Here is a 22,456-nt window from a genome sequence, read left to right on the forward strand (position 1 = left end):
AGTTTATTTGGTGCAAAGAAACATTGATATTTGCTTACTTAAAAACACTCGGCTGGCAAAAACATTAATCAAATTCAAAATAACATTTCTCCGAAGAAAACAACAATAATATAAGTGGTATTTTCTAATGTTTCTGTCTCCTCAGTTCTTTAAGTAAGAATGTCAAATAAATTTAGCTCTGAAACGCATCTCAGGGAAATTCATTCAAGTTGGGTACTTAGGAGATAACATAAGCTACTTTGCTTGTGTGCACTTTCTTGACCCATTTATGCCTAGCGTCTAGAAAAAAAGGCCTTGGCAAACAGCGTAGACCCAGATGAGACGCCACATCATTATTCATATATATATATATATATATATATATATATATATATATATATATATATATATATATATATATATATATATATATATATATATATATATATATATATATATATATATATATATATAAATAAAGATATATAAAATATCGTGAATTTCAGAATATGTCATTTACATGCACGAAGTTAACGACTTGTATTAAGGCCGAAATTCTTATATATTTGTGACACTTTGCCACAAGCTTTTCAAACATACATTTTACGTTGTAATAATTGTCAAACTTGAAAAAAAATCGCCCGAATGGCTGGTTGCAGTGACGGAAAAAATAAACTGGTCGGAAATTTTTAAGCGCCCAGGGCCCTATGATTGCGAAATTCAAACGCCCCGGCGCGGGACTTTAAATGGTCTGTGAAAAGCACTGTTAGACATAATGTGGCATTGTTTGCTATGGCAACAAACAAAGCTTTAATACACACTTAATACGGTAATTTCTACAAGATTTTAAAATATTAATTTGATATTGAATATAAATTGGAAGTAACGTGTATATTTCGAGCATTGAAATACATACAGGAAAACAAATGACATTGCATGTTTATGCTAAGATGTTTAAATCTATTATCTCCCCGTATTAAAACATTCATGTCAAATGAATGCATTTAATGTAAAAATGTGCAATATATTTTTTTTAAACGTAAGCACAGCTAGAGTTAAGATATCAATGTGCAAATTATGCTCAACGGCAAACGGTGTTTATTATGCACTCAACGGTTTTATGGAAAACACGTCCAAAGAGTAATAAAACTGACCAATTATGTCGGAACGAACATGCAACAGTCAGGTCATCACATTATGTCAGCATACAGGTGTTTGCAATAGGGTCAGGTGTACCGGGAAAAAAGATAAATAGATCTCAATACGGCATCAATTGATGTTTGCTTATCTACATTAAATATATACTAAATAAAAGCTCGTATTAAACGCAATAAACGCAATTGAGCGAAGAAAACTCATTCGGCAAAACATGTCTATTGAGCCACTTGTTTGATCACTAGGATAAAACAAACAAGAAATATCTTTTTAAAAGATATACGGCGTTGATAGTTCAATGAATGAGATCAAGGATAGCGAATGTCTTTTTCTGTGCAGTTCTTAGCTGCATCACACGCAGTACGGGATGTTACGCGGAGTTTTCGCGGCTTATTTTACATTATTACAGATTGCTGGTCACAAACCTATAGATACAAAACAGAAAACCAAAAGAAGAATGGAAGTGAAATTAAAACATACGAGTCAACCGGCCACACGCGAAGTATCCGTATTTATAGGCGCGTTCTTCGAACAAACCTGTTTTAGTGGTTTGTCGGGCATTGCTATTTGATTCGATTATTAACAGTATCGAGAATCATCGCGCTCATGCTTAATACATTAGTCAATATGGTGGAATAATTATTGTTAAATTAATCAAAAATAATATTAATCGTTAATTAAACCTAGCCCCGGACTTTGCATTCTTTCTTTTGTATACTCAGTGCGTTCTTTCCCCCAACAGAAACAGAAATGTTGTTCTGTTGCATATATTACACGTGTTTTTAATTACTGTTGTTTTTGTTACTCTGACATGTAACTTACAAAACACATACACACAGACTCACGGACAACCGCACGCATGAACCCCCAGACACGAACGCACGTACACAAACACACGCACTTACGTACGTACGCGCACGCAGTCGCACACTCACACTTACACGCAAACTCACTCTCACACGCGCACACTAACAGCCGCCTTTGCGCACATGCGCGCAAAAGCGTCAATTAGGACACGCATTATGTAAAACACGCACAACAACATACGGAACCACCACGAGAATATACAAAAACTTCATGCATAATCAAGTATCAACAGTTATTCATAATTCTGTATGTAATACACAATATAGCATCATTTTTCAATGTGAAAGTTTTTTTTTGTATATATTGGTATGTTGTAACCTTTTCACACTGACCAAGAGTTGTCGTTCGTTCGGGACGGTATAGTACTCATCAGGTAAACAAACCAAACAAAACAAGTTCCCTCTAGATCGCTAAAATCGATGTATATACAGAATATTTCAAATAAAATTTACTTGTTGAAGTATATTTTACATTGTTTAATATACCTCTATGGCCAGTATATCTACATCTGTATCCTAATTCGGATTTGCAATATAACTTTGCGACCAGGAAGTAATTTCCATTTAGTGTTAAGAAATTCTGACATTTTGCCTTTTTCTGGTTTAAAAAAAATGTGCTTTTTGCATCATTCAAACGGTATCCAACATTTGGTCCGTTACTGCAAGGTTTTCATTGATTCATAATCGTTTTTTTATTGTTGTTTTTAAATGCGTATTTTGTTTAAATATTGAATGACATTCTTCATTCACTTTATTCTTATTGACTTAAATATCATTTTTCATTGATTCATAACCGTTTTTTGTTGTTGTTTTTAAATGCCTGTTCTGTTTAAATATTGAATGACATTCTTCATTCACTGTATTCTTATTGACTAAAATATCAGTTTATAGAAAAATGTGTTTGTATAGAGATTTCCATACCAGTTTTTGTGTAAATTTATTGAATGTTCAATCGAGAAATTATATTGTCCTGAACAAATGTGTGGCGTAAATAATTTTCTTTAGAATACTGTGCGACAGTGTTGTCATTTGTCCCAGCTCAGTGGTGTGTTGTTTATGTTCATTGTTGTCCATGGACCGAATTCACTGACCGAGTTCATTGACCGAGCTCATTGAAAAGATGTAATGGTATTCATCTATATCTATAAAAAATTAACTTTCTCTTATCATATACATAATTATTGTCTGCATTGTTTACTTGTATTTATGTTTGCATGAACTGTGGCATATTTAAAGATATTAACCTATATCTATATTTATATATGTAGCGGGCGTTGCTTAGAATAGGTGTTACAGAAAATCGCACTCAACTACAGACACACAAACACACGCGCACGCACACACACGCATACGAACACGCACACACACGCATGCACGCTCGCGCACACGCACGCACGTACACACGCACACATACACACACGCGCACACACACGCACATACATTCACACACATGCGCATACACACACATGCACGAACCCGCGCACACACACCCTTACACGTACATGCACAACACACGCACACTACATACTCGCGCAACATGCGCGCACACACACGCACAAACACACGCGCGCCGAACCACCCCACACAATTCTGTAGTTCTTACTGTTACATTACTACTATTATAAGTTACATACAATCTACGGAGCTATATATAAACTTTTTATTTTGTGTATTTCCAGTGTATGGAAAAGCGCTTTTTTATGTCGCTTTGTGTAATTTTCAGTATATTGTATTTGCTCTACAACTCCACATCACTTATGTTGTCAATTAACCTCTTTCCAAACAGGGCAAATCATTTTTGTTAATAAAAATTAAAATATTTATTGAGAGTAAGACGCTCATAATTTTGTTATATGAGTAAAAACACATCTGGTGGTATCTCTAGTTCATTTTGTTTTCGGAACTAGATTAACTGCAGGCCAGATACAGTAAAAATGAAAATACTGGAGTTACATTTTATAAGTACAAAATGCTTATAAAACGTTTGCTTATCAAACAAAAACGTGGGAATGTCCGTCAGTCGATCTAAGTAGGTTTCGTTTTTCGTATATTTCAGATCGACAATGCGACGGACATACGAATGTTTTCGTGTATATGTCTTTGATCTTAGCACATATCGTGTAATGTTGATATTTGTTAAACGTTTCGTAGACAACAGTTTATTAAAACGTGTACTGATTGCATTAATTGTGTTTAACAATAAATGAAGATATACATATATAATCAATAGATGATTTTCAAATACAGTAGGTGCATAGGTTCTTTTTAACAGTCGTGAACCTCTTGACAAATAATAGCACAAAATGTTTGTATAAGAATGCACATTTTGTCATTGTAATAGTCATGTTATAGTCATTATTGTAACATAAGGTTATCAATTATTACAACGTTTTTTTACGAGATACAGGTACACACAGTGCAAAACAATAAGACAGAACACATGCATGTATACACACATACACTCACATACACGCTCACAAACACACATGAACATACGCGCGCACTCAACCGCAGACAAACACACTCATACACACGCGCACCCGCACACACGCGTTTTACACAACCAGCACACGCACACATATACGCGCGCGCTCGTGCGCGCACACACACACACACACGAGCACGCACACACGAATACGTGCACGCACACACGCAGCCGCGCACATACAAACCATACACAAACACGCACACACACGCGCAAACACACACACACGCGCATTCACACACATAACTGAACCGGCGCGCACACTCCTTTCAACGAACATACACAACACAGGCGCATAACACACGCGGGCAACACGCGCGCACACACACACACACAAACACACACACACACGCACCGAACCACCATCCACACACAATTTAGTAGTTTTTGTATTGGTATATTATTATAATTATAAGTTACCATAAATCTACGGTGTTATATATATATTGTTATACTCAGATCACTATTTCAATTAATTTGTGCATTTCCAGTGTACGGAAGTGCGCTTATGTAGGTCTCTATTGGAGATAAATCGTTTATTGTTGTTTTCTTCTCATTTTTGTGATTATTTCTGTTTGCTTCTTTTTTTTATGGACTATTCAGCTGTTTGTATCCATATTTTTTGTTTTCTTTTTTCGTTTGTATGTAATGATATCTTATGTCTTATACTAGAAACCAACTGGGCATTTTTTTAAATAGGGACCAACTGGACAAGCATACAAAAATTATCATTTACATCACCCTCCACTTCTTTAAATGATTAAGATATGTACTTTAAATGTAAAAGGGCTAAATAATAAAGACAAACGCATAAAAATCTTCAAATGGTTAGACGAAAAAAAATAATAGTATAATCCCATTTCAAGAAAGTCACTTGACACATACTTTAAGACAAACCTTAAAAGATGAATGGGACGGAGACATCTATCTTAGTGGTCAACATTCTAATAAACAAGGCGTGGCCTTTCTGATAAAAAATAATATTGGGATCACAGTCAATTAATATCTTTTCTTGAACAACATCAACTAAACGTTAAACTATCTTTCTTAAATGTAAGTTTCGGAATGAACTCATTGAAATCAATAGACTGTAATAATATTGTGAATTTTATGGTTATATTGATGAAACATTTTATCTTAAACATGAAGTTCAAAAAACAAGTACCAAATTTTAATTGTTTTGTCCATAGTCGTAAACTAAAAATCCAGATTGAGAAAGAAATAGCCCTCAGAAATGACACATTACAAATCTTTGAACAAAAATGGAATCGGATTAAATTATCATAATGTTTTGTCCACTTATATACATTTCACTCTAATGCTAGTTTATCTCTCTAAAATAGTTTTGTTAATTTTTTTTATTATTAATATTTTTTTTCAATCTGACAAGACCATTGTGAATATACAACAAAACACACAAGCCCAGTATGCTTTCTTCCGCCTTTACACAACTTATCATTTTTCATAACTATTCCTCTGTTGTTCCTTTCTTTTCTCTCTAAAAAAATATATATTATATTAGCATATATTGTATAACATGTCTGAACTTTATTGTTTTGTACAATCACTATGTTGTATGATCATATACATGTTTACATTGTATGTATGATATTGAATAAAAAAAAATAAATATATATATATTAATCGTTGTATTTTTGAAAACACAATAAGAATCTATTATTGACATACCATTATAATATTGCTGAATATCTTCATTTTACATATTTCTGGTCTAAAGAAAATTCCAGGTCACCTAGTTAGAAAATTCCAGGTCACCTAGTTCACGGATAGCGTCTTTATTATATAACGATTATTTAACTGGCCACGAACTCCGGTGATGACCTGTATATAAACTCTGACATTCACACACTAACCGCGAATTGTCCCGATACCTCGCGGGTTGAAATGCATTGCGTTAAAGTGAGGCCTCGCTTCCACTGCTCTTTATACTTTTACATGTTGACAGGAATATGGAAGTAAGTACTAAATATGAAAACATAGCCTTTAAGTATAAACTCTTTTGCGCTGGTAAAAATAAAAAGTGCACGCACAAATTGTATTGATGTCGAGAATTGAGTGTAAAACTGTTCTATCTATTAAGCCTTTTCGTTAGAGATAAAATTGTTTCATGCAGTAAAACAGTGTTACAAAGACGCGGATATGTTTCCAATGTTCTGGTGGTATACTCAAATCAGCCAATGGAATAAATGAATTGTATTCATTAGTACCTAGTCGCGGGAAATTGTATTTGAATTTTATTGGACACTTACAAAGGTTAGGTAAGGTGAAAAGCTGACTTAATACAGCTATGCCGAAAAACTAGTATTCAACTTCACAGTGTAGATGCATATCGGTGGCCTCTCTGTCAAAATGCTGCCTCTCTGTTCATTCTCGGCTGCCTCTCTGTTATACACATGAAAGATGGATGATCGTAATTCACAAAACAGATAAGAAAATCTAAAAGTAAAACCCGTAAACACATTTGTGCATAAAAAGAGGTGGTCCATGAGTTGAAGCATATATCCAGCTACAGGTTCACCGTATTCCGCAGGTCGAAACACTTATCACAAACTCTATCGAAGATGGAATGATGACGAGGGTGGTGGAACAATCGTGCATGCATGCCACTTTGATGACTTTTTAACATAGCTTTTCCGTAATATGTCAAATATCTAATGTCATTGATATCATCTTTATGATCAAAACTTTACGTTCAATGTGCGCTATATAGTAATTTTCGTCAATTTTACTTAAACAATGCCTACTTTCGCTTTCGTTGTGACACGGGAAGCCTCTCGATTGGCTCACTTATCTGGCACGGGAAGCCTATTCGTCGATTATATGTAGCCGATAACGTTAGAGTCCAAATAATTACGTTAAAAGTCCTCTTTCGCCTTTGATATTTACATCCAATATTCTGACATTTAAGTTTTTACTATCAATATTTTTAACAAGTGTTAAACTCACTTTACTTAGAAAAATAACAATGTTAATCGACGACTAAGCTGCCCGTGCCAGAAAAGTGAGCCGATCGAGAGGCTTTCCGTGCGTTTAGGACTCATTTTATTTGAAGATATACTAGTAGATGTGTTTCTTTGCATAATTTGATTTGTTGTCGCTGTGTTAAGGTTATAAAAGATATATTGTCTTTGTTCTTATGTTATTAGTATTGCTTTTTTCCAATGTTTTTTTTTCGACCGCCCGATGGACCATTTTCAAAATAATTTTTGTAAACCAATAAAAAAAAGTTGTGGCCTAAGCAAGCAATTGTGAATTGTGTTTAATTTCCTTAAGTCGACCAGTAAAGCTAAACAGATCAGTTTCAGTACGTAGCGTTCAACGTGATAAGTGTCCAATGATATTGAACTATATTGAAATAAGAGTTTAATAGTTTCTAGTGCTTGAACAATTATGTCCGGTTTTGGGTTTTAAAACGGGAAATGTTCAGAAGTCGTCCACTTTTAAATAACTTAAATGCCTTATCGCTCAAGGACTAATGACCTCAGTCATCTATTCATCTATGTGTTTAAGTGTTAAATACTTTAACGGTCAATAAATTCATAAGGACCCCCGAGATCTTCAATATTTTTGCCCCCCCCCCCCCCCCTCCCCAACGCAAACAAATTCAATAACAGTACACCCGATAATTAGCTCTTACATGTAACACAACATCGGATAAAATGGAATCCCATAATGCTATGATTCATGACATTACATCTAAGACGAGGTCAAGTGGCCTTCCATCCATCATGCTGTAAAAAGTCAAGGACGGTAATTAAGCAGGCTCGTTTGTAGACACACAAGTGTTCATTAGGCTTGGGACTTTGGCAGTTTCTGTTAAGTATTTATTAAATTGCGAGAGGCAAAATATTCGCACAAATGTTGATTATTTATCATTTCTGAAGAAGTGCCTTTCTTCATTTCTGTTATTGTTCGTTTGTTGCGAATCATTTAAATTGATTAAAGCTAGTAAATGCATCGTTATGTATAAACGATGACAGAACAACACTGTGCCAATAATTTAAGGGCCAAGTTTTGATAAATTATTTGCCACAATAAAATAAAACCTGTACTTTAAAAGCAAAGCAGTTCGACGATATATTTCTTTGTGCTGAAATTGACAATTGCCGTTCAAAATTGTAGTAACCGGACAATGGCTCGCGAAAGGAGCTGTACAATGTGTCACTTTTAATAGAAAAACGCCTTGAAATCTCTCATGCATCAGATCATAACTCATTTTTATAACGTTATCACTTGTTCTGTCCAGGAGCCATTGAAAGACACCAATAAAACTTTCTAATGTACGACGTTGACACAACAACATCTGCGTTTGATTTGTTCTTTAATCAACATATGTGATCACAGATCCTTTTTATTACATCTGAACACCATCAAACAGTTATACGCTAGGTAGTACATACTCCGCTTAGCTGTCCAACGATGGTACACATGTAACCATCAATCAATAATTACAATTGATAAATTGAAAACAAGTTTCCTTCAATCAATAAATACAATCCATATAGATATATTAGGCAACAACGCTGTTCCGATACACAATTGCCTACATGAAGTCTACAGTGCACGATATTATATGGCGGCTTGCCTATGATGCGACAATCCATAATAATAGCAACAAGCAGGAAACAATATGAACAAAGCATTATTGATATGAATTGCTGATGTTTTTTTTTACATTTTTAATTATCAATACACCAAAAATGTATAATAAATAATAAACAAAAACGCGCAAGTCAGAGTAAACTAATAACTGATTTCCTTTCAAATTTTGACATGGATTTCAGACAATTGATCAAAATGAACAACAATTTGATGTAAAAAAAAATATTGGTGTTTAAAATACAGCAACATTTAATTTCCCTATACATTCATATCAAAACCTGTTGGATACCATTAACAGACAATTAAATCACATACAAGCAATGTGCAATCAATGCCTGAATATTTTCTAAATATATAACACAGTGTGCCATTGTACTTAAACTGTGTAAATATTACCTGGATTTTACTGAAATACCTACATATCCAAGGTAAGTATGTTCGAGTTTTTAACCAAACACATATGACTGATAAGAAAGCGGTCTATAATTACACCAACCCCTGCCATAGTATGCAACTTTTTGATATGTACATCTACAGAAATTAATAGTCTATATTGCATGTTCATAAACCAGGTTGACTTAACCCATTTATGTCTGGCGTCTAGAAAAAAAAGGCTTTGGCAAACAGCGTAGGCCCTGATGAGACGGCGCATGGTGCAACGTCTCATCAGGGTCTGCGCTGTTTGCTCAAAGTAATTTATGTAAGAAATATTCTATATATAGAAATAAATATACTAGACATCCCTAATTTTGGAAATGAATTTATCCAATTTAGAAGGATGGGAGAGTCCACTTAGCATAGATGAATAGGTAAAATGTCCAGGTATAACTAAATGAGCAGGAACAATTGGAAACACTTTCTCCAAAGTTCTGTTACCTAACTATTTGGGAACAGCTTTTTCTGTTTAAACATACATGTGCTTAAAAAATATGTTTAATGTAATCAATTGACCTGAAAGGTTCAGCAAAATCCATGTCAGAATCGACTTTTTTTTCTGCCTCAAATTTATACAAATAGAATACAATACATCAGAAAAAGAAGATTCATATTGCTATTTCAACAACATAAGTATAGTGCTCCAGTAAATTGAAGTATGGGACAAACTTTACTATCAATAGTAAACTGCTTTGACAGAAACATGTACACTCCTAGAACAATTCTTGTTGAACATTGTAGAACATTGTAGAACATTGCGAGCCTTACTCTGGGAAAACAGGGCTTAAACGAGCACAGTGTTGTCCCAGATTAGCCTGTTCAGTCCAGCTAATCAGGGAAGACAATGACCGCCTAGACTTGAATTCTGCTAAGAACGTGGCGTCTCATCAGGATCCAAACTGTTTGCTATTCTGATAGTATTCTTTGAAAAAAAATCAAAGAAAATGCTAATTTTAGAAAATCAGCAGACGACATTTAAGCAGACGACAAATTTCCCAGCATGCAAAGGGCTAATCTTGGACAACTCTAGGCACCAGCATTAAGCCTTGTTTCCCCAAGGCAAGGCTCATATATAATTTACAGCCAAAAAGCTCACATAAATGCACAGATGAAATCAGTTTTAACGGAAGCCAATTAATGCAGAAAAACTGGCTACTCAAATAAATATCATGGACAATATGCCAGAGGAAATCAAGTCAACACAATCATGTGGCAAATAATATGTTTGATACTTGAAGAAATACATTGCAATTTATCTACTGATTAAAAAATAATAACAATAATGCTCACAATTTCCAATATAAAATATTTGAAAGACAGAAGTTCCAACACTGTCCCCTTGATGCAAAACTACTAAGACAGCCTTGCCCACATGTTGGTGCTAACTAATTCTGTAATACCCCCCCCCCCCCCCCCTTACACTCAAACACGGACCTCTTAATATGCATGAACGTCTCTACAAAAGGAACAATTGTCATTAAATTTTAACATAAAATAAATGGTCAGATATGCATGCCTACATGACAGGTCATAGCATCATAAAAGTTCTTACACTAACTCGAAAGACTGTAATAAAATGTTAATACAGATTGCACTAATAACAATATTGCAATAAAAAACATTTATTTCAAAGTCAAACATGTAAGAGTAAGCATACAGCCACCATCAGCAGTTAATGCAAGAGTTCATTTGCTCATTTACAATATGTGCCCAAGTGATTATTATCATTACTTAATTTTAAGGAACATGTACCAGGTTGCATGTAACATGGCTTGCAGTTCTATAAATCGAACAAATATAGCTACCGGTATACAGCATGATGTACTCTGTAATTATTTTTATAACAAGCAGTGTGTACTCTACATAAATCAGGACTACCAGTTGGTATACTGAATGCATCATTAATTTACATGCATGCATTATTCAATGTACAAATGCAAATTTAAACATCTTACATCATCAACTTTCGATCAAGTTTAACTTTCAAATAGCTGTCATTAATATTTGTCCTTTGAAAGTTAAAATTTCATATTTGCTTATCGACCAGCATACATTATAATTGACCGCATTAGTAGAATAGAGTGCTGTTAATATAACAACCCAATGATTACGTTGTGATCAATGATAATGACCCAATTACCATGTTGTACTAAAAGTATCTCATTAATAATGTAATGTCAATAAAAAGATTACCACAAACCTACAGTTCAGGGTCCATATTCTCCAAGCCATTCTTACACATAAGAAAATGGATCTAAAAACATTTCTGACTTTCAACATGTATAGCTTACCAATAGTGGCTATGTCAGTAAAAAAAATGTCCTTAATACAGAAATGTAATTAGTGGTAGTTAACGGCAAGCTTGACTCAAAATTCTTGGAATTACTGGATATTTTATTTTTAACAACATTCTTCTTTCTTAGTATTTAAGCCTTGATAATTATTTGTTGAATACGTGCCATCAGTCCACCTGTGGGAGCCCTATCCCTGGCCGTTTTACTGGAACCATCAAAACTCTGCATTCTTAAATTGATCAAGCAATATGAAGAACACTTACTATTCATCATATGCAATTAAAGACATTTTGAAAGGAAAAAATCAGCTGAAAAGAGGAAAAATCGCACCCTTAAAGTTACATGTGCATCTGTGTAAAAAAAACACAATATTTCATGGTAGCAGACAAATTAGACATGGTAGATGCAAGTACGAAAAGCTGCAAAAACTAGTTCGCATATATGCACATACACAACAAATGAAGTAACTTACAAAGTATAACAGAACAGAAGAAGAACAACAACAAGGGACAAAATTGTCACAAAACCAGGTTTTCATTGTGAAAAAAAATCTGATAAAGGGAGACAACTCAAACTGAACTTTTTAAATGAACAAACAAAATTAACACCCTTTGTAAGTTTGTTTTAAAATAAATCTATTTTTAGTCGTGGCGACCTTGACATTGGAGATATTGACGTGATTCTTTTGTGCAACACACCGTCCCATGATGGTGAACAAATGTGCCAAATGATTTTAAAATATCATAATGAATGACATAGTTATAGCCCAGACAAGCTCATTTATGGCTATTTTTTACCTTTGAACTCAAAGTGTGACCTTGACCTTGGAGATATCGACATAATTATTTCGCGCGACACACCGTCCAATGATGGTGAACAAATGTGCCAAATGATTTTAAAATCTGACAATGAACGACATAGTTATGGCTCGGACAAGCTCATTTATGGCCATTTTTGACCTTTGAACTCAAAGTGTGACCTTGACCTTGGAGATATAGACGTAATTATTTCGCGCGACACACCGTCCAATGATGGTGAACAAATGTGCCAAATGATTTTAAAATCTGACAATGAACGACATAGTTATAGCCCGGACAAGCTTGTTCCGCCAGCCCGCCAGCCAGCCCGCCAGCCAGCCAGCCCGCCCGCATTCGCCAATCTAATAACCAGTTTTTTCCTTCGGAAAACCTGGTTAATTCCTTCGGGAAACCTGGTTAAAAACCTGGTTAATAAAACATAACAAATTTATGCTAAAATTACAAAAATATACAAGTATAATATTAGAACAGCATATATATTATTATACATTATATGTTGATTTTTATTTATATATCTGATGATTGCAGAAAAAAAAGCATTGAATATGTATAACATATCATGAAAAGTTTACAGGGTACATGTACATTATGTTCACTTTCAAAGCTCCACCAACCAATATGCCCTAATTATTATGGATAAAAATAACAACTAAACAATATAAAACTTGTCATGCAAAAATGGGTCTTATGCCCTATGCGGCCTTCATATATCAAGACCAGCCTGCCTTATAAAGCAGTCTGGTCAGATGCTTTGCTTTTCACTCTTAAGTCACGCACGGTTTAACCCATATATGCCTAGCGTCTAGAAAAAAGGACTTTGCAAACAGCGTAGACCCTGATGAGACGCCGCATGATGCGGCGTCTCATCAGGGTCTGCGCTGTTTGCTTAAAAGAATTTTAGGAAGTAATATTCTAAATATTGAAATAAATATACTAGATATCCCTATTTTTTTAAATAAATTGATCCAAGTTAGAAGGATGGGAGAGTCCACTAGGCATAAATGGGTTAATTGTATTATTAGCAGACAGGGTATATACAGACCAGACTGCAAGGACCCCATGATGCATAAGGCACATTTTCGCAGTGCACCGCTCATTTGTTCCCTAATGCCACATGTTAACAGGCTGTTTAATGAGCAAGACTTAAGATTTTTACCAAAGCTGGCTACTATGGAAAAGTACATGAGTTCAGTACCACAGTCTCAAGAGTTCAGTAGCACAGACTCATCTTTATATTATTAAGCCCAGTTTTCCCAGATCTAGACTCACAGGTTTTGATCCATTGTAAAGCTATCATGTTCGCAAAAGGTGCTCAAAATATGGCTTCTATAACATGTGATTTTAACACATTTTGGATCATTAAAAATAGCAATTAGCTAAATTATTAATATACTGGCCAAGAATTTGTTATATAACAACTAACTCAGTTAAATGATGTGGGACTCAATAAACTTCTATTGTACACGTATGTATGAAATTATCACAAGGGACCCTTTCACACTTCTACTAAAGTGTCAATGCCAAATCAATTTTAATTTGTTGCTTCATGTAAATTAAAATAGCTGTAAACAAGTCCTTTAAAAATAATCACTCAATATTACTACAAAAGTCTCAAGTTCAAACCAATGTTAAGACAATTCTACAATACGATAACTCTAAACAAGTAACAAATAATAAAATCCTGTAACCTTGTGTGGGTCTAAGCAAACATTTAACTTAACAACTTTTCATTTTCTAAGTTAAGACAAACCAAGATTTCATTTTATAATTTTCAAACAATTATAACTCATATATGCACAACACCATAAAGGTTTATGTTTTTATTTTGCTTTCTTGTATACACTGTTCTATTTATATTTTCTGTCATTATTATATGAACAAGGTCAAGGCCAACGGGGTCAAAACTTGTGTGTGTATGGAAAGTCCTTGTCCATATACACATGCATACCAAATATGAGGGTTACATCTGAAGGGATGTAGAAGTTATGATCATTTTTTTAAACCTAAACGCAAAAGTGTGACGGACAGACATACGGACGAACAGTGCGACTGCTATATGCCACCCTACCAGGGGCATAAAAAAGTAATTCACCAATCTGTGAACAAGTCTTTAATCAAGTTTAACTCTTATTATTTATTACTGAATGGTGGCCTACAAAATCAAATGCATTAATTATATTGGTGCCACCCGTAACTGCCTTCATGTTTATTTCAAAGTTTGTTGAACTTTTTCATATAACCCAATTATGCCTAGCATCTAGAAAAAGGCCTTGGCAAGCAGCATAGACCCAGATGAGACGCCACATGATGCGGCGTCCCATCAGGGTCTGCGCTCTTTGCTTAAATGAATTTCTGTAATAAATATTCTAAATATATAAAAAAAATATACTAGACATACCTAATTTTGGCAATAAATTGATCCAATTTAGAAGGTTGGGAGTCTTCTAGGGCAGGCATAAATGGGTTAAATTCAAAGAGGCTTAACCTCCCAATGTCATAGTTTTTGACTGAATCAGTACAAAATGAATAACTTGTGCTGCTCTCTATCATGTTTTGTTCTTTCATAACCATTTCAATAAAATAGCAGAATTGCTATAAAGTTTTATTGGATGATAAGAAACCAGGGGGCATTATAAACTAATTATCAATACTTAGGACAAAGTCTGACACACACAAAATGTGTTCACAAAATCTACTGAACAATTATATGCAGGACTGTGTATTTGCTTTGCCGAATTCAGAAAATAAGATCCAGAAGATAAAATCATTTGTTCTGTCGTTGATCATAAATGTCAAATTTGATTTTTTGATCCAATAATAGTAAAGGAAAAAAACAACAAAAAAGTTATCCTAGTTTGCAATTATCAGCACTTTGTATGCTTTATCAGTATGCTCAGTTTGAAATGGGCCAACGGTTATCTGAATCTATTTGAAAGCATTGTTGTTAATTTTATTTAAAGTGATATGCTCACATGTACATGTAGTGGCTATATAAGGCACACCTCTTCAAATACCCCAAAAAACACAGACCTAACAGAAGATTTCAAAAGGTTGTTTGCAACCCATAGTGTTCCAGGAAAATACATTGTATACTAAAGGAAATGTGTATAGTTCAGATACATGTAATTTTATACTGCTTAAACTTTCAAGACAGTAAATTATCTTCAGATCCGATACTTTGAAAGATTTAAGGACATGAAACACACGTTCTTCTACAAATTATTTGCATAATATCATGTTTAAGAGAGTGGCTTGAATATTCCATAACAATTGCTTTTCTTTAATAACAAGAAATTATGCAGACAAAAAGCAACTTGGATTGCTCTCTTTTTGTGTAAAAAACACTCTGGCATTTAGAATAACTCACAACATTATATAAGATCTCTCCTTATGCCTAGCCAACAGATCTCAGAGTGTGTAAATAGCAGCCTAAATGCCACAGTCGCTCAACAAAACCAGAGATTGAGATGTGAGATGGTAGCCAGTGTAAACAGGACCAGTTACAAGCCGCCTATCAGGGAATTATCTCCTGTATTATCCTAATTGCTAAGTAATTCAGTCAAGCAGTAGCCTTGGTGCCGTTATCACTCTATGCATACTGAACTGGGCATCTGGCCTTCTAAAGAATATGTTACAAAACACATGTTCCGTATTTTAATTGTAGCTCATGACTGGGTCACTCTCCATTAGATGGATGGAAGTTTAAAATAGCATAAAAGATAACTAAATTAAGTGTTCACAGAAAGTTGAAAGATAACAAATTTGTTGTTTGTATCACAAAAATTTACTGGTGGTTTGTAAAACCCTGATAGCTTGCAAGAACCCTTTTATTTAATTTATTAAAACTGTCAACAGTTGAAACTCTTGTCTTACAAACACAGGCGGTCACAATGCAGTTGTTATCAATATTATATGTATATGCGGTTGGATAACTACATGTACCACCATTTGATAAGGCAAGGGAACAAACCGTCTAAATCATGTGTAAAACACAAAGATTCCTACATGTATAATACAAAGCATTTTGGAAACCAAATCATATAAGGTTGAACATTTTAACGTTGATTATCGCTGTTTGCTTGCCGCAAGCAATAGCTAACTGTTGCATTTAAGGTAAATAATCGTTAAACAAAGTCTATAAAGTATGGAGGATGGACAAGTCCAGAAACATACAAGGTGTGTAACAAACATTTTGACAGATGACAGTCATTTATTTGACATGTCTGATCTGAATATCAATGACCTTACAGCCAGCATGTAATGGACACAAACGAATCACGATTGGAAGAGCGTCAAGTGGATAGTTTCATGACGGTTCATTATCATGTGAATTTTTTCTTCATTTTTTACATTTTCAAACAAAAAATCAGGCCTGTGTGTATTGAATGAAAGAAAACCTGTGCCCCATCTAGGTACTGAAATCACAGTAATAACGGTTACTACAAATGAAAAATGCATATTAACAAAACGTTTTTGTAAGCAATTTTAATGTACTTAAAAGAGAAACTTTCAACAAGTTTGATCATATAAAGAATTCAAAGAGCCTTTTACTAAAAGCATCATATGTATATAATATTGTATATGAAGTTTGCAAAAACATGAACCAGAAAAAAATATATACAAAAGAAAAAAAAGAGCACAAATTAATTTTAACTGATAAATATACATTTTGAAAAATAAACTAATAAAACCTTTAACGTAACAAAAACAAGCCAAAAACTGCAACTGATAGTCAGTCTTGTATGGGTAAGACTTAAAAACAACTATATCTTTTTTATTTTATAAAATGAGAGCATAAAATTTAAGTAATTCAATCTAGACAAATTAATTAACAATTTATTTGTTGTTGTTATACCTCTGATTTAAGGTTAAGTTCAGAACAGTTCAACCTGATCTGTTTTTACATGTACATTATTGCTCAATAATTTGGTAACCCTTAAACCAAATAACAAATCATTAATGATAATTAATACAAGGGTGGGCATAATAATTCCACATTTATATAGCGCCCTTTTCATGCAGTATTGTGCGTTTAAAGGCGCTTTAACCAATAAAATGCACCAATGAAATAAATGAGCTGATCTCTTGGCAAAAATTCCAACATTTGTAATCTATTCTCATAATTATGCCCTCATAATAAGGTCATGCAGCTTAAGATTAACAAATATACCACATTTATTTAAAGCCACAGCTACTTAATGGTACCAAACAGCTTTAAACATATAAATTGATCTTTATTATATAATGTCCTTATTATAACCAAAGTATTTAAATGACATTTAACAACTCACTGTCAACAATGGCATGCCATTTTTGGTCTGGAAACCAGCATCCATGGTAGAAATAAACAACATCTCTCAACTAAGATGTAAACTGGCACTGGATGGTTAAATGCTAACAGAAGAAAAACACAACAATGTACACATAACTTTTGCACAATAACAACACCAGTAAATAAAGTCATTTCAACAAGCCACACAAAATATTTGAACACATTTTTTTTTTCAAAGTCTTCTTTGACTTCAAAGGTTTAATTCGTGAATGCATGTGAAATTTTAGTAATTACATGTAGTTTTAATATACACTGTTAAACTCCTAGCTGGAGATCTGTTACTCTTGGTATCACAAATATCATGACGTCCAGATCAAAAGACTGCTGCATGACAAGATCATGTCATGACAATGCTGTCATTCCAAAAAACGAACAGATTTTTGTAATGAGCAGTAGCACAGTTAATGTTTCCATTAAGTGTTTTGCCTCTTCATACTCGCTGATCATGAACATGGCAAATACGGCGGGCAAAGAGGACACTGACCATTTATGTACACCTGAGAATAATTATTGCTGTAGTAGAACTGTCCATTGAAATTCAAATCCATGGGGCCATAGAAGACTTGGTCGATTGTCAAACCGTTCAGTTGGTCGAACTGTTGCATCTCTAGGTATTTTGTGTGCGCCTTTTGTTCTTGCTCAAACAAAACCTGGCACCCTAACTGCTGGATAAGATTAAGAGTCTGCCTGCGCTCGTGACCCATAAGGCAAATGGTGCTTTCATTAACCACGCGATACAGCATGTTGAGGTACTCATGCTTAAGTCCTTCTTCGTCACTGAAATGATTGTTCAGGTACGCTTCCAACTTCTGTTGCTGCTGCATCACATCGCTAAAATCAATGAAAAATCTGGAGCACATGTATCGTTCCGTTTGACAAACGTCCATTGTCTGTGCGGCCTGAAATCCTCGGGTCAGCAAATTACAATACTTCAGCAAACCGCCGCCACGTATTTCTTCCGGATTCCTTGTAGCAATCAGCTTGTTATTCAAATGCATCCAGGCTTCTGTAAAGTCACCATAAACACTTTCGGCTACAATGGTTGGGTACAGGTTTTCACTAATTGGGGTGTTGGGCTCAGAAATGTCATAGAACTTCAATAAACTATCAAGAATGATTTGGAAAGAGTCAACGCTAAATTCATACTGCCTTTTAACCTTATCAACAAATTTCAACTCTACGTTTTTCCCCTTGTTATTGGACAATGAAATCAGGGACCACCGATCCCCATGCTCATTGCATACCTTCACCATTTTCTGGACATAGGCCTCCTTCAAACTGCAACTGGACATTTTGTCACGGTTGACCCCTTCAGGCAAAAAGTCCAAGAGACAATTCAGAACACAATTCTTAATTTTCAGTAACTCATGATGGCTCCGCAAATCAACGCCGAAAATCAAATCCAAGTCGTTATACGGTTGAACATTTTCGCTCCCGTTCCCAAGAATAAAGCTAGCCGCCCCTCCGTTCAAACGAATATCTCTTACACTCACCCCTTCTGCCAGTAACTTTTCCTTGACCACTTGCACTAAATCCTTGAGTGTCACGTCCAAAGTCGGAAAATTCCCTCGGCCATGAATTGGAATAGAATCTTCCATTACTTTGTGAAGTTTTTCAACTTGTTCGTAACACAATACTTGATACCGTCCGCTATTGGAACAGTCCTGTGTAGCCATAATTAAAATGCTTTCAGGAACAAAATTTCAAAATTTTAGAAAGCTTACGAAAGTTACAATATGTTTACGTCCTTTCACGTCGGCTGCTAATCGTCCACTGTCATTTCACCACAAACACACAACTGCTTTCTGCAAACACACAACTGGTTTTCTGCACTGTATCGATCAGCTGGTCCCACGCATCAATGCGCGCTGAATCTTTTCACAAATGAGCAGACGGTAACTAGACGAACTAGAAACTAGATAGTTTAACGGGTTTCTGAAAATATACAGAATATTAATTAATTCACGATATTTATTTTTTTGTAAAATAATAACAAAAAGTATGTTAAAATTATTTGAACAGCCAGCTTCGACTATAATTTTCAACGGCACTATTTTTTTTATCGAACATTTTAAAGGCTACATTACACTTAATTAGGATGCACGTTGCTAGACTGTATTAATTACGTTTCTAATAATAAGAACACAGAGTTCTAAGCTTGATTGACCATGTGCAGGTAACAATGAGCTGTTTATTAACGTAATAGTTTATATGTTCATATGACAGTACTAAGAAGTTCTTTAAGAGCTATATTGTAATGTTTAAGTCATTCTGGGACTTTCTAGAAACCGCACCTATGAAAGGGAGACCAATCCTGTGACCATAAGTTCACTTTTAATAACTGATAGCGCCCCATTTAACAAATACAGTGAAATAGCGCTAATTCGATAAGATGAAATTTTACGTTTAATTGCCCGGAGCATAATGTAGTCACGAAGTTGACATTTATCTGTATAAGATCCACTCCCACAATTTCATTGCCATTTGATGCTGGTAAAACGTAAAACGGGTTTAATTAAAATATGAACGAGTAATTATTAATCCAGTAAAAAACGTGCTCACGTGTTGTTATACACATAATATAAATTTATTTAGAATATGGATCTCAATCCTTACGAAAATCAAAGATCTATTTTTTACTTTTAGTTAATAGATCTCTTCTATAAAAAAGGTTTATTAATACAAATCAACACGATCTTCACATCGTAAGACACCATTCATTTACCTCTAAACTGCATCGTAACATAAAATTTAAATGAAAATTTAAATTTGAGTACATTACTAACATGTTCATAACGTAGAAACAGTTATTCCTAATCATTTAAAATCCAACATGATGGAAGTTAGAACAGACATTCAGTATAAGTGTATTATGTTCACATCTTTAGCAAAGTCCATAAGGTCTATCTCATTTATACAGAGAGACGAATATGTAGTACATCAATCACGCATGTTTTAATAAATGTTTTATTGTGTAATTTAAGTAGCAAAATGGTCCATAAAATCAGTTTTTCATGATCGCGAATAAAATAATTATAAAAAAAACTATCGAAAGTATTGCCTTACCAATATAACTTTGTTCCAAAAGGTCTGGTAATAAATAGTCCTTCTATCTCTACAGATGATATTTTTAAAGTATACCGTGCAAACACTTTGTATCCCGTATGTCTTACTTTCAGTCTGAGATAAAATAACAAACAGTTCTTCTATTCGCTATTATAGGAAATCGTAACATTCTTTCTATTTTAAGCGACCCAGATTACGTGGGTGTTGTCCATGAACGGATGAAGCCGTTTCATTGATTGGTTTTACTATGCAAAAATGTCCATTGATTCCAGCGCTTCGCGCATCTACTACGTTGTTTTCGTGAACTAGCCTTAATATACTACGTCATATACGCTGTACCAAACCCATTGATATTCCTCGATATTCCTGTCATTTCATGAGCTATATATGGAAACAATTACCCTAATCGATCTGGTATCTAATAGCAACAGCCTCTCTCGTGACGCAAATTCGCATCTGCGCACATAGGGTGTTTTGTTATGAATGAAAACGTACTATCCAGTTGTGGGGGTGTTGATTATTGTGAACTTAATCGCAAAAGGTCATCATCAGTGGCAAATACGTTTGTAAAGTGTTTTCGGTCATTAAATACGAGAAGCGATGTAGGTTATTAAAAATATTACCGTAAGGCATAGACCTTAATTTCAGACAAAATCGTGAGACACAGTATGGTATGATGACGCACTGTATTACACAGTTCTGGTTTCTGGAGTGTTTTGGAGACAGTTTTGTTTTCCTTTTTTAAATATAGTAACACTTAGCCGCTTAAAATGAAACGGATTTATTTGTTTTTATGCATGATGTATCAGAGCGTAATGGTCAACATGGTGTGAAATGGCAAAAAAAGGTCACATGTGTTCGCTACCCGATAAACATTTTGTTTTGCATTTGAATGATGTATATCTTTCGTTTAAGTATTTTGACGAAGACTGAATTTATTGTGATGAAGTGGCATATTCTAAAGGGACCTCTCCACATATGTTCGTATTTAAACAAATTGTCACAAAGTGAATTTATTTACAAAAGTGCAATGTAAGAAAAACTTTTTAATAAATGTAATTTAAAGGAAACGATATTGATTAGCAAATGTTCTGCAATGGGGTTACACCACGAGCTCTCTCGAAGCAAAAGCTAGACAGCCACCACTAAATAAGGCAACATTTTTATTTCAGAATGAATTTTAAAAGCTGTGTCGTGAGTGCACGGTTTCGTTTAGTTATTGACGAAAAGCGTTACAAACGATTATTTTTTCGGATTGCGATGAAGTCTCTTTAATACATGCTCTGTGTTTTCTGTGAGTTCAAGGATTTAATAGCAAAGACAAATGCCATGATTTATGCACAAGTTTCTTGAAATGCATTTAATATGTGTCTTGTTCTGAGAAAACTGGGCATAATGCATGT

At 34.4% G+C, this 22,456-nt stretch overlaps 1 protein-coding gene across 2 annotated transcripts; it reads right to left on the reverse strand.

The window, feature by feature from the left end:
* Positions 1 to 8,819: 8,819 nt before the first annotated feature.
* Positions 8,820 to 21,457, reverse strand: LOC127850195 (terminal nucleotidyltransferase 5C-like). 2 transcript variants are annotated; one of them, XR_008035111.1, is made up of 3 exons: positions 21,054 to 21,457; positions 12,797 to 19,922; positions 8,820 to 12,634 (listed from the first exon to the last, which is right to left on the reverse strand). XR_008035111.1 is itself a non-coding variant. In XM_052383035.1 (2 exons), the coding sequence occupies exon 2, from the start codon at positions 19,661 to 19,663 to the stop codon at positions 18,431 to 18,433; it is 1,233 nt and encodes a 410-aa protein (XP_052238995.1). In that variant the 5' UTR covers positions 19,664 to 19,922; positions 21,054 to 21,457; the 3' UTR covers positions 8,820 to 18,430. The 2 variants fall into 2 exon arrangements, 1 of the variants encoding a protein (XP_052238995.1); XM_052383035.1 differs by having other exon boundaries at positions 8,820 to 19,922.
* Between the last annotated feature and the right edge of the window lie 999 nt (positions 21,458 to 22,456).

Source organism: Dreissena polymorpha, chromosome 11 (genome assembly GCF_020536995.1).
Source record: "Dreissena polymorpha isolate Duluth1 chromosome 11, UMN_Dpol_1.0, whole genome shotgun sequence".
Taxonomy (NCBI): Eukaryota; Metazoa; Mollusca; class Bivalvia; order Myida; family Dreissenidae; genus Dreissena; species Dreissena polymorpha.

What these genes read in the sequence shown, in the direction of transcription:
- LOC127850195 (XM_052383035.1), bottom strand. Translation starts at nt 19,663, where the DNA reads ATGGCTACACAGGACTGTTCCAATAGCGGACGGTATCAAGTATTGTGT.